At 54.9% G+C, this 13,023-nt stretch overlaps 1 protein-coding gene across 1 annotated transcript; it reads right to left on the bottom strand.

The window, feature by feature from the left end:
* Positions 1–55: 55 nt before the first annotated feature.
* Positions 56–8,813, bottom strand: EAH_00024620 (hypothetical protein, conserved; the record flags this gene model as incomplete). Its single annotated transcript, XM_013393015.1, has 13 exons — positions 56–306; positions 462–955; positions 1,587–1,963; positions 2,241–2,453; positions 3,350–3,389; positions 3,878–4,101; positions 4,281–5,339; positions 5,678–6,010; positions 6,133–6,230; positions 6,500–6,647; positions 6,768–7,097; positions 7,492–7,947; positions 8,193–8,813. 13 exons carry the CDS (start codon positions 8,811–8,813, stop codon positions 56–58), a joined length of 4,644 nt encoding a protein of 1,547 aa, XP_013248469.1.
* Between the last annotated feature and the right edge of the window lie 4,210 nt (positions 8,814–13,023).

The following is a 13,023-nucleotide window of genomic DNA, read 5'->3' on the forward strand; positions in this document are numbered from 1 at the left end:
GACCGTCAAGAAGAAGGTCCCAGCTGTACCATGGGACCCCAGTCCGCTACTGGTGCTACCCGCGCCACGCCGGCGAGATACCGTTAAGGCGCACTGAAAGAGCCTCCCGCTCTTCAGTGCTCAAGCAGCTGTTCCAGGCCGAAACAGAGGCTGGTGTAGGGACGCCCAGGTGAACTTCATTGGGGGGACCTAAAGTGCAATTCGCTGAAGGTAGGCCCCCTGGGTACGCCAGGGGGGCCCCCGAAGAGACGCAGCGTAGCGCGAAGAGACAATTTCTCGCCGTGTTAACTGTGTCCTCAGCTAGTCCTGCGGAAAAGAAAACCAAGACAGACAGACGCATGAGCAACAAACGAGAAAGCGATGGGTTATGTGCACAGCCTCAAGGCCAAGGCTTCGTATTAGAAAGAAACCCCCTAGCAGCACGAGCAGCAGAGGTGCCAGCAGCAAATACGTTTGCGTACGAGATAGGCCTTGCTTCCAGTCTTCTTTGTCTAGGGATGTCCCGCTAAGGCTGATATGCAGCAGCGCCAGACACCGCCTTACTTCAGGCGGAGCGCAGGCAGGCTGTTGCAACGCAGCCGCAGCTGCAGCAGCACTCGACGCTGCTTCCCCACTCAGAGACAGCAGCTGCCTCTCCAAGTGCGCAGATACCAAAGCTCCCGGGTCCCCCGTTAGAGCTCCCTGCTTCTCCCCAAATGATGCTAAAGGCTCTGGTGTGCTGTTTATGCTGCTGCTGTTGAAAGTCGCTGCAGCTCCTGCCATGAGCTGGACAGCGGCCTCGAGAGTAGTTGCACACCGTTCCATGTGCAATCCTGAGACCCGCTGCAGCAGCTCGGGTGTACAGGCATTGCTGGTACTAGCAGCAGCAAGGGATGGGACAAACGAAAGGGCGCGCGAAATGATGCGCACAGACAGTGCCGCAAAAGAGACCCCCACGAGGGGAAAGTAAGCGGCCCTGCAGCAGGCGAAAAAGAGCGGAGACGCTCAAACACTGACATGGAGGATGCGACAATCCTTGCACGCAGAGATGCCACAGAGCAAGAGGATTCAAATGACAAGCTAACACTCAGTACCCAAAACGAACGCAAAGGGGAATGCAGGCGAGACGCTCATCCGGTTCAGGCAACTAAGAAAAAAGGCACATCGACGGGGACAGCGAAAACCGAGAACGCAAAAAATGCAAATCACGAAGGTGAAGGCGCGGAAAGGCGGCAAAAGGACTAGACCGCTGAAGTGCCAACGCAGAGCGGGGAAACCGAGTATCAGTAGAGGCCGAAACAAAAACGAAGAGACAGAACACGGTAGAAGGATAATAGACTGAAAAGGGAATTTTCTCGCGAACGCATACACGCTTGTACGTAATTTATGTCTCTGCATACCAGAGGCATACATTATATACACGTTAGACATTAGTGCGTTTACATATACATATATATATATATATACATGAAATGTATACACATAAAAAACTTGCACAATATGTTCCCCTATGAACAAATAGTATTCGCATATGTGTTGCTGTATTTATGCACGCACAGGGAGGGCCAGACAAGAAAGCCCAGTGACAGTCCCACAGGCTGTCGCACCGTTTGGCGTTCAGCATTGCCGTAGCAAACCTTAGGAGTAGTTCGTTGAGTTGCACCTCTTCTGCTGCAAACATGAAGGACCCCATGAGCTCCTGCCGCACCCCTACTGCAGTAGCCGCAAGCGCCGCTGTAGCAGCAGCAACAAAGGCAAGAGGGTACCGCAGGCCCCAGCAGCAAAGCACAGGAAAGCTGCCGCTGACTGCCTGCGCTTCCTCTCCCTCCAGGTTCAACAGCCCACGGAAAGCTGTAGCTGCCAAGGCCTGATGTAGCAGCCTTTCCAACAGAGGCCAGTCCCCGCGATCCAGCAGCAGCAGCTGCAGAACCAGCATCGTGCATGCCCTCAGCTGCTGCTGCACCACTTTACCCGAACAAGGGCTCTGAACACCACCGCAGCACAAGCAGAAATCTCAGCTGAAAACAACGCAGGAAGGGCGCTACAAACAGCTTGACAGACGAGAAAATGCAAACAGGCAGTTGCCTAGGCGCCCTGATGTTTGCAGGAGCCGATGTCTGTCCAACAACTCTGAAGAGCCAATGATCCCGCAGGGGGAAAACCGCTGACAAAAAAAATGCAACAACGGTCCAACTGGAGCTGCAGGTGCCAGCGGCAAACAAAGGTAGGCAACAGCAGAAAGCCAGTGATCGCCTGAATACCTGGACCAAACGGGCCTCTGCAGAAGAATATAACTGCGGCAGGAGAGAACCCGCCATCTGCCGTATTTGGGGAGGCGCCAGCGGAGCCGCACCTACAGCGATACAAAGAGCTGCTGCTTCTAACAGGCACAGCAGCAGCAAAGGGCGCTGCGGCTCGGCAACTTTCAGGCGCTGGTCGGCAACCGCTGGTATGAGTTGCAGCAAGAGAATCACCTGCAGCAGCAGCAGCAAGGAAGAAGCAAAATAATGAGCAGGACGCTTATTATCCCCCCGTAGCTCATCTCTCCCTCTTCAAGTAGCCTTAGCGTTGCCTCACTGGGCAGGCCCACACACAACCCAGAGCTCAGCATGTGCCTATTCTCGGCGGATGCTGTAAACAGCTTGACTGCTTCCAGGTGAATATAGCAGGAAAGGCAACCGTGGATAGCATATATGTGTCTCTGCAGCGTAATGGGAAGAGGAAGGATAGGGGCGGACCTCATCCTGCGAGTGGCGCAACGGGTCCGTCGCTCTGAGGACTCCAATGAACATCCGGAAGCCGCAGCGCTGCAGTGCCCCCGACGGCTCTGTAGGGGCTGTGGACACCAGACAGACAGACAGACAGACAGACAGATGGAGAGAATCGTGTGGATATTATGCTGCAGCGAGGCAAACCTCAAAATGGGGAGCGCAGACAAAGAGGCGGGAACCAGGGCGGGAAGTCCGGGAAGTGGCGAAGTGGCGCTAGAGAAGATATCAGGGGAGGCAAGGAAGAAACTGGAAGCTTTTAAATTTAAATGCATGCAGAGAATGAAAAGGCAGCAAGCTGGAAACGCTGGTGAACAAGCAGAAAGGGGTGCAGGTGGTGAGAGCGCGCAATGGCACACACAAACCAGAAAACACGCAGAAAAAGAGCTGCAATAGACACAATAATAAACTGTGAAATCGACCAAAAGAGATGGGCACGAAAATCGATGACAAATGCTAGCCTGCAGTGAAGTTTGAACGCAGCAAAGTAGACAACCCACAGCCATTCACATTTCGCTGTTTGCGAAACAGGGAAAGACACGGAAGTGAAATGCATGCAGAACCAAAAGACCAGCAGCAGGCGCATACTACGGCCTACTCACCACCTGGGTTGGGGCCAGAGCCCACTGCCCATCCGAACGCCTGAAACAAAACCACCATACAGCACAAACCCGAAACCTCGAACCCACGCACAAGCCCCCACTGTATCTCTGAGGTCCTTCACTGCGCACACCAAACTGTGCAGGACTGGTCAGGCTCTAATAAGAGATTTACGGGTATGTGGGCAACTCCCAGCGGCTGCATCTCCCAACAAAGAAACCCAGATGCAGCCGCCTTTCCCACCGACTGCAAGGGAAGCAGAAGTGTTTGAGATGTCAAGAGATGCAACCGGAGCAGCAGCAGTTAGAGTCACAAGGACAACTACAGCAGCAGCAACAGAAAACGACACCTGAAGTGCTGCAGTTAGCAGCCCCAAGGGCAAGGTTGGCACGGGCAGCATCCCGGGTGGAAGATGTAGCAACACTTCTGGCCGTCCTGTCAGCAGCGCGCCATGCAAATATGTGAGCAGCTGCAGCTGCAGTCCCTCATTGTTGCTGTATGCTTTAAACTGATGAAGTAGCTGTTCGTACACATGAGACCACCGCAGCTCCCCCCCGCTGGTGGTGCTGCTGCTGTTGTTGCTGCTGCTCTGCATGATGACGCGGCGGAGATACGCCACGTCGCCGTAGTTTGGCAGGTCGGAAAAGTCAAAGAAGGTATCCTCTAAGGGCTGCTCTTGTTGCTCCTCGCGGCCGCATGACTGCAGCAATAGCAGCATCTTTAGCAGCCTGCTGCTCCAGAGGCTGCGGTCGCTCTGAAACCGACGAACGCATCAAATACACATCTCTGCAGCCGTTAGTGCTGTTGTTGCTGTTGCTTGTGCAACTTCTCGTGCCAGGCCAACAGCAGCAGATGCAAATGCACCGACGGAACCCATATTTTACATTTAAAACAGCAGCAAAAACAGAAGCACCATCGGTTCCCTGTACTCACCTGGGACAAAAGTAACAAAAACGGCCTCTGCAGCTCCCTATAGGACAATTTGAGCTGCCCCTGCTGCACCTGTTGTCCCTGTCCCCGCTCCAGCCACTCCTGCTGCTCGGAGCTGCGGTTGATCATTGCCTTGACCACACTTAATGCCCCAACTTGCAGGCAGTTTGTAACGGCCTCGAAGAGTGGAGCTCTGAGGGCGGTCTCTACAAGGGCTTCTGTCTCCTGCAGCCGTACTAGCACCTGCTCCAGCTGGTGTTGTTGATGCTGCTGCTGTAGCACCACTTTCTGCTGCTGCAAGGCAGCGTGATGGCTAACGAGCACCTTCATGAGAGGCTGCGAGATAAGCAACTCCTCCACCAAGCCGGACAAGGCCTCCCGGAAGTCAGCTAGGGACATCACGGAGTGTATCTGCAAAAGCAGCTTCAACACCGCGCAGCAACGCGCAACAACTATGGCAAAAGCGGCTGCTGCTTCCTGGTCCTTGTTTGCTGCTGCTGCTGCCACTGCGGCAGCAAACGGACCAGTAGTGATGAGCCACCGCAAGAGGCGCGAGAGATGACTGAACTGCTGCAACAGCTGCTGCAGCTGCTGCTGCGTGACAGCAGAGTCGTACGGTGCAGCGCCCTCGGCACCGAGAACCTGAGCAGCGATCTGCCGCTGCTGGTCGAGTGGCCGTTGCTGCCCCTGCTCCCGCTCCTGCTGGTTCGGTTCAAAAATGCTTGCGCGGATGGCCCCCTGCAGCGACGCAGCCAATAGAGCAAGAAGCCCGTCAGCCTCTTCTACTTGAGCCAGGTAGGTGGAACTCGCCGAAGCAGCAGCACCTGCTGCTGCTGCAGCTGCCGCTCGATCTGCTGCACCCGTTGCTGGCGGTGCTGCAAGCTTCTCCAAAGAGGCGCTCGCTGCGAAAAAGGTGCGCAGTAGGAAGGCCGGCCCCAGCAGCCCCTGCGCAAGCCAATCTTCCAGAAGCGCCACTGCAGCGTCGCGCAGGGGCCTCGTCCCCTCTTCCGCGCATCCAAGGCTCCCATAGAGCTCCTCAGGCCGCGACAGGAAGTCCAGGGACTGCACCAGACACAAGAAGCCCCTAAAGAAAAAGTGGGGAGCGCGATGCCACAATGGGGAAAACACTCAGGGAACAACAAAGAAGTAAAACAACAGATGCGACGGTCTTCCCCCAAAATACAATTCCATAGACTCCACCGCTTCTGCTGTTGTGGGCGCTTCTGCTGCTCCTGCAAAAGTACGGTGGCCCCAGGAATGTGAAACCGGCGAAGCCTGTTTCGTGCTTTCTACAAGAAGAGTGGTGATTGAAACTGCTCCAGCGAATGGACTGGCGTTGCCACCGGGAGTGGTGTCATCAGTAGCAAATGCAGCAACACCAGCAGCAGCGGCGCTTTTACCTCAGTGGCGCTTGCCCGGAAAACAGCAGGGGCAATGTCTTGCATGAGGCTCTGCAGCCCCCCGACAGACGCAAAGAAGGTGCGGAGATCTTCGGTTACTTGAATCCTGAGAAGCTTTGTTACTCCCTGCTCTGACCCTGCTGCACCTGCTACCTCTGGGCTCCCCATCCCCACCGTCGACCTGCTACCCATGTTCAGCAGGAAGCTCATGGATCCTCTCACTGCACTCGCGATCAGTTCCAGTGGAAGGGAAAGCAACGGCGAGTCCGTCTCCGGCTCGCCTATCCTGCAGCGGCTGAAGAACTGCAGCAGCACCATGTGCATACACCAGCACTAGCGGTAACACCAAGACACCCAACCGAGCGGAAGCAGATGACCCAGCAGCAGCAGCAAATGTGATCGCGACAGCCGCAAAAACAGCAAGCACAAACCTAGCAGCAGCAGAAGCAGCGAACCTTATTTTGCTGGACGGCCGCTAGCAGTAGCTTCGACATGGAGCCTGCCCCCATCTTTGCAAACACCCACGGTTGCCGGTCCGCTACCTCAGAGAAACCTACGATAGCACCAACAGCAGAAACAGCATTAGCACAAGCGTTAGCAGCAGACCGGACGGCTCTCACCCCGACTTAGCCGCGAACCTGCTCGCGGGTATAAACGGCGCCGAAAAGCAGTGCCCGGAGCCCCGGCAGCGGCAGCGGCGCCCCTGCAGCTGATCGTAGCGCTGCTGCCGTTATCCCTACAAAGCATGCTACTGCCGCCGGTGTTTCTTGCCTCTAAGAAGAACTTTAAAAAGCTTAAACGCTGCCCTTGCTGAGCAACGACTTCCGTCCCCCGATAGCTGCTGCTGCTGCAGCAACAGCAGAAGCAGCTCATGAAGGCCCTGCAGCGCCGTTATGTCTCCCACGTCGTGCGAGGGCCTGCCTGCCCTAGCCTCGCACAAGAGCAGCGCGCTCGAAAGGTGGGCCAGTAGCTGCAGCAGAAGCAGGCAAAGGACCATCGGCAGCGGCAGTCAGGCGACAGCATGGATGCACTGCAAGCAGCAGAGGGGGATGGAGGCCCCAGAGGAAGGCGCTATGGGCGAAGGCCTCACCGTTGACATGTCTTCCCAGGTTTCGCTGTGTGCGAAGATTTTGCGCTGCATGCGTTCTATTTCTTCCTGCAGGCATGGACCCTGCGGCTGCTGTTGCCGCTGCTGCGGCTGTTGAGTCTGCTGCTGAGGGTCGCCTTCATGGCAATACTCCAACTGCTTGTCCAGTCGCTCGTGCAGCAGTTGCTGCTCCCCTAAAAGCTGGACATTGGCTCTGACCAGTGGCAACAGACGTCCTGCAAGAGCTGCCACCAGCTGACTAAGAAAGGGCAACACCGACTTGCATGCGGCGAAAAACAACTGCCCCCCGCCAATCCGCACAGTCACCAGCTCCTGCAGTAGCAGAAACAGAAGCAACAACGGCAACAGCAAAAGTATCAGCAGCCAAAGCAGCAACAGGAGCAGCCGGTTGGCGGTGGGCAGACTGGTGCAGAGGAGTGGGCAGCGATAAGGAAGGATGCAGAAACAAAGTCCAAGAAAAAGCAGCGAGGTGTGCAAAGGGTTCGGCATGTAGGGTCTGGGGGGGAGGAGGGGGGGGTGGGTGTAGGCGGGAGAGGGCGGGAAGGACAGGAGGAGACAGAGACAAGGAAATTCACAGGTTGACGCAGGTTCATAGCCAGAGCCTAGCATTTTAAGTTAGTAATGGGAGGCAGGCGTAGATACAGAGGCCAAAGAAAGGGGAGGCCAAAGCTTCCTTGCCAGGTTTTTCCTGCTGCGCTGTGATCACCTTCAGGATTTGCTTAAGGAGATACGCGTAAAGCGCAGTGTCTGCATCATCTGCTTGTGCTGCTCTCAGCAGTCGCACAATCGTTGTCTCGAAAAGCAGCAGCAGCAACGCACCATCCGTTGCTGCGACCTCGCGCACTGCCTGCTGCAGCTGCAGCGGCTGTGTCGCGCAGCCGAGAGGCAAGACACTCCCCCAAGAAGAGCTGCAGCTACTGTAGCTGTTTAAGGTCTGCTGCACTGCCTGCTGCGACAGCACCTGCTGCAGCCTGGAGGCCGTGGCAATTGTTGCTGCTGTCGTTGCTGCAGCCCTCGCCAAGCGCCGCAGCAGCGCCACATACACCTTCAGCAAGCGTGAACAGCGCGGGGCGCCTACCACCTTGTACAGACAGACCAACAGAGACTGTACGAATGCCACTTCTCCTCTTAGCACCTCATCAGCAGCATCAGTGCCTCGTGCCTGGAGTAGCACCACACATAACAGCGAGTCAAAGGACAGGCAACCCACAAGCATGTGAAACAAATCCCATGCGGCTTGTTGAAGGGATCTACAAGCAATGACTTGGAATATGTTGATACGCATCAAACTCGTCCAAAGTCACGCCTGGTGCCCCTGCATATGAATGCAGCCGCCGTTCCATCGGACCTGCAGATTAGTGCAGGACTCGTTTTACCGTCAGAGGAGCTGCACCTGTTGCTGCTCACCGTAAATCTGCTTTGTAGTGCTCCCTTAAGCAGAACCAAAGCAACAAATGGAGCTTCCGGGTCATGGGGTATTGGCGGCTGGAGCTTCTCAGTGAGCTGCACCAGCTGGTCGGCTGCTGCTGCTGCACCCTGGGCAGCGACTGCTGCTGCTGCGGTTGCAGTCGCTCTACAGCGCAAATAGCACTGCAGCAGCAGTGTGAGGTAGCCCGGGGATCCCTGAAACGCCACTAAAGACGTCTCTGCCTGCGTACGCTGAGCTGGCGATGCGGTGTCCGTGCACAGAAGCATAATACAACTGACCGCGAAGTCCTGCGCCCTAGAGTCCCCCAATGAGGGGCTAGCCGCAGGACCTGCTACTACTGTACCTCCACCTGGTGCCGCAACAGCAGAAACGGCTGCGGCAGCATGTGCTTCGGCAAGGAGAACCAACTGATGTTGGCAGGCCTCTACCGATTCCAGCAAATAGTACAGCTCAAGCTGCCATGCCTCTGCACTTGGATCTGGGCCCGATACAATCTGCTGCTGCCGCTGTTGCTGCTGCTGCTGCACCCGCCTCATAGCAGCGTCCCCTGTGATGGCATTGTCTTCCATCTCTGTTCCCTCGTGAACCGTGCGGTCCATGGGCCAAAATGGAGCTGCATGGAGGCACTAAGCCAGCCCAGTGACACGACGGTGCGAAGGTGCGCAACACCAAACAATGTGTTAAGAATTATCTTTGGAAGGGCACGGACTGTGGGGGGCCCCGTGTCTGCGCTGCTGGGGCCCCCGTCCTCCGCCCTTCCCTTCTTGCTCCCTCTGCCCTTCTTGTCCTATAAAAATAAATTCACTGCAGGTTGTTTTTCACCCAACCCAAACCGCCACTGGACTCTTCTTCATTAAAACACACAAACACGGGAACTAACAGGGGGGGACTGCCGCTCTCACGGCAGTCGAGACCACGGAAAACGGGAGACAGCAAGTGACACACTTCAACAAAACCTACAGCAAAGCTGATACAAGGCAGTGGACGAAGGCCAAAGCAATGGAGCCCCTTCGGGGGCAATGGGGCTCAGCTACGCACGCATGCACGGAAAAAAGGCCGCTAAGATTACCCGTACTGCTCATTGCTGCCCCCAATAAGTACAGCAAGCTTTAGTGTAGATGAGAGCTTGCATAATTCAGCAATGTAGCGAGTTTTTGTTGGTCAGCAACGACCTGCTAGATACCGAGCGCTGTGTCCAGGAGTAACAGCGTTTGGCTTTTGAGCTCAAGTCCAACTATCCACTGTTCGAAATACGACAAAACTGGCTCAGAGTACTTCACGGGAATCGTTACATAGCGGCTTTTCTTTATGGGCAATTTCTCTGTACTTCGATGCACTCATCGAAGTACATGCAGTGGGTGGAACGTAATAAAGTTTCTAACGTAGTTGCACGTTCATTTGAGTGTGATGCTGGTCGCTGGACACCCTGTAAACGATTAACCATTTCAAAACATTTTCATGTGTTCACCGGAAAACGGTTTGAGGATGCTTCGGGGTGGTGTGCTAGGCCCTGGAGGAGCTGCAGCAGAAGATAAGGACGGGATGGGCCCCTGTCAGCATCAGCAGCGGGATATCGTCCCACTTAAGGGAACCTGCAAACCGGAGGGTAAAAATGCCGCCTTTGCAGCTCATGAAGATTCGTAGCCTTAACATATTGTGGCATGGTGGAGGGTGGTATGCCGGGAGTTGTTGCTTATCCTGGCATGCGGGTAGCCTACAAAGGGCCAAGGAAGTTTTTAACAGCTGTCAACAGTGTTACTGCATGCAACGAAGAGGGCTCGGTTGTGCTTCCACGTGGTGCTGCCTTATTAGTTGCTGTACAGCAGTAGTTGCAGCAAAACGCGGTGAAGCTCGTGGGCGGCCTGCGCCTCTCCGCACCCGCAGCAGGCCCTTGGCCGCTGTTACCAGGATGCGTACAGACAAAAATTGATAATTAACTTTCCAAGGACACTTCCCTTAGGTCTTGGGTGGATTGCAGCTCACGACCCTGACAGCATTACGGACTCTCGTTGCTTCGAGGGTCTTCAATCGATGCGGAGGATCGTCGCGAGGTGGAATAGAGTCAAAGGCTAAGAATAGGATCAAGGGCCTGGGGACGGAGAGCTGAGGGGCTGGCCTGTAACGAGTTGCTGGGCGCCTTGTTAAAACTAGTGCTGCAAGGCAACTCCGCGTGGGAGCGCAGCCAAGCCCGCGTTGCTGCATGCACTAACTCCGTGAGCAATTTTTAACACTGACGTAGACCTCAGTATACATCCTGCGCATAAGTAGAAAAGCAAGCCCTAACGTCAGATGCACCATGCTGCATCTGCCCCCCCAATCTCTCCGCAGCAGCACGCGGCCTCGTGTGCCTGCTCGCCCAGAAAGAGACTAGAAGACCGAAGAAAGGCCTCTCGCAGCTCATGCCGTTACTCTTGATGCACATTTTGTTGCTCCTGTCGCACATGTTGTTGCTCTACCGCATGTTGTTGCTGCGATTCCTTCGGTTCCTCGTGCTGGTTTCCTCACTGCTGGGTCTGTTGCTACTGCGCCGCTTGCTGCATGGTGTCGTGCTATTGCATAACTTTGCTGCTGCAACTCTTGCTAATGTAACGAGCGCTATTGCATCATTGCGGCTCGGGCTGCAGATACTGCTGCTGAAGCCTAATGAAGAGGGTCGCCCCATGGTGTACATGAAGCCCAGCGCACAAGACAAAGTACTCTAGTGTTGCATTTAAGTCTGCATACCTGCTCATAGGTTTGTCTTGTTTGTATGTCCCGAAGTTTTTGTTTCATTCACTGCGGTGGTCGTTTGTCTTCGATGCCTCTGATTGCTTGTGCATTGTGTGCGTTTGCCTTGCTTTCGCTACTGTCGGAGGGCCCAACAGGCAGCGCGCGCAGTAGCAGCGAGTTTGCTTTGTGCTTCTGCCAGTCTTCTCTAGGCCAATAAGAAGTATCATTTGGCTCCCTCTACGACTATTCTCTTCTCTAGCGTCGATGGAAACTGATAAGCGCAAAACTCGGCTGTGTCTCTCACCCATGCTGCTGCATGCGTTGCTGACCGCAGCATCTGCTCCCTCATATACATCCCTGCTGGTTCATTCATGCTTGGCCGCGGCCCATGAGAGTAACTCTACTGGCCCTGCTCCAGCTTCTCTGCTGCTTGGTGTGTTAACTGCTTCTTCCCATCGCTTGAACACTCCTGTAACAGCAGGGCCATCACCAGCTCCTCCCGTTTCAGGTCCTACTCTTGCTTCTGTTGGTCTCACTGGTGTTCCTGAGCCTACAAATTCCGGCTGCAGAGTTCGTTTGGCTGCAAAAGGGACTGGTGGGAACTACCCAATCGAGGAGTCAGCAAGAAGCGTCTGCGAAAAGTACATACATACGACCGTAAAAGGGGATCACGAAAGATATTTAGATGAGAACGTTCCTGTAAGCCCAGCTGCAGGTACGGCTCAGGCGCAAGGACAATCCCGTGCAGCACAGCAACAGTTTCATCTATTTAGCGAGGCCAGTTGTACTCAATGAACGACAATGCACGCTTGGAGCCGAGGCATGGCAACGAGCCCATGCCGCAGTGCCGCAGACAGCGCCCGAAACGGGGAATTAGAATTAAAAGTGGCCCAGTCTGTTGTAGCCCAGGCTCGCTTTCCTCCTCCTGCTGCCGCGCTGATCGTTGCTGCTGGTGCGCTTACTGTTGTTGTCGTCGCTGCTGCCGGGTTGTAGGAAAAGTTAGGGGAAATTTCAGTATTTCCCTGAACTGATTAAAAAGCTCGTAATACCTCCACACACTGGGGAATTCGGGGATGTAAGCCAAGGCGTTAACCTCAGAACTACCGGCGAAGGCTCTACCCGATGCGCGGCGAACTTCTTCGGCTGCTCGCCCTCCTGGGCTCTTTGGGGAGAGAGAAAATCAATTAAAATCAGCCCGCGATTATTGAACTCGACTGACGAACCTCCTCTCGGTCGTAGTTTCATGCCGGGCGATTTTGTGCGTTCTCCATGCACGCCCGAGCCGCTGCAAACTGTCTATAGGAGTCGGCATCTGCGAATGCACTGGTTTGTTTCTATCTCTATTGAAGAGGAATGGGAGCATGCGGATCCACTGATGAGGTTGGTGCAGTACGATGCGAGACCGACGAAATACTGAGCTTCTGTGCCAGCCTGCAGGGGTAACGGCTACATCCGAATGGCGTCTGTCTTCGCCGGGTCTGGCCTCAACACCCGCTTCCATGGTATAGCCAACAGCCGCTCATCTACTGGCCGTAGAAAGCCGTTTTTGGCCTGTCGCTGCAGTTCGGCAGGAGCATTCACGAGCCCCAAGTGCATGCTGGAGTGCCTGCCACTACAGCGAGGCAAAGGGCATTAAAAGAACAAAATTTTGAGAAAAACGGAACGGTGCCCCCCTTGACAATAACCTGAGAACAAGGTTCAAAGCAGCAAAGCCGCCTTCGCTTGAGAGTTTCTCAGCACCGACGGCCCACACCAAGTGACACGGGGTGGGGCTGTAGTGCTAGCTGGCCTGCACTATTACTACGATAGATCCCTAGGTTAGACAGAATAGGTGCCCACGCTATTATCGCGCTCTTAGGCCTATGATTCTCGCTGAAACCACTATTAAACATCGTTAACAACCCAATATATATTCGAGTTGCCGTATCGTTCAAAAGAAAAGCCCCGAATAATAGAACTGATCCCCGACCCCTCGCCGAGGGCGTGGGCCAGGACCACAGCAACAGCCTCGCACCCAGCCCCAAGCTGGTGCCGGCTGGCGAGCTTGCTGAACCTATTAAGCTGCTTTCTATTTTTAAATGTCCTAATCGTGAAACATTC

Source organism: Eimeria acervulina, genomic scaffold (genome assembly GCF_000499425.1).
Source record: "Eimeria acervulina Houghton genomic scaffold, Eah_scaff194, whole genome shotgun sequence".
Lineage (NCBI taxonomy): Eukaryota > Apicomplexa > Conoidasida > Eucoccidiorida > Eimeriidae > Eimeria > Eimeria acervulina.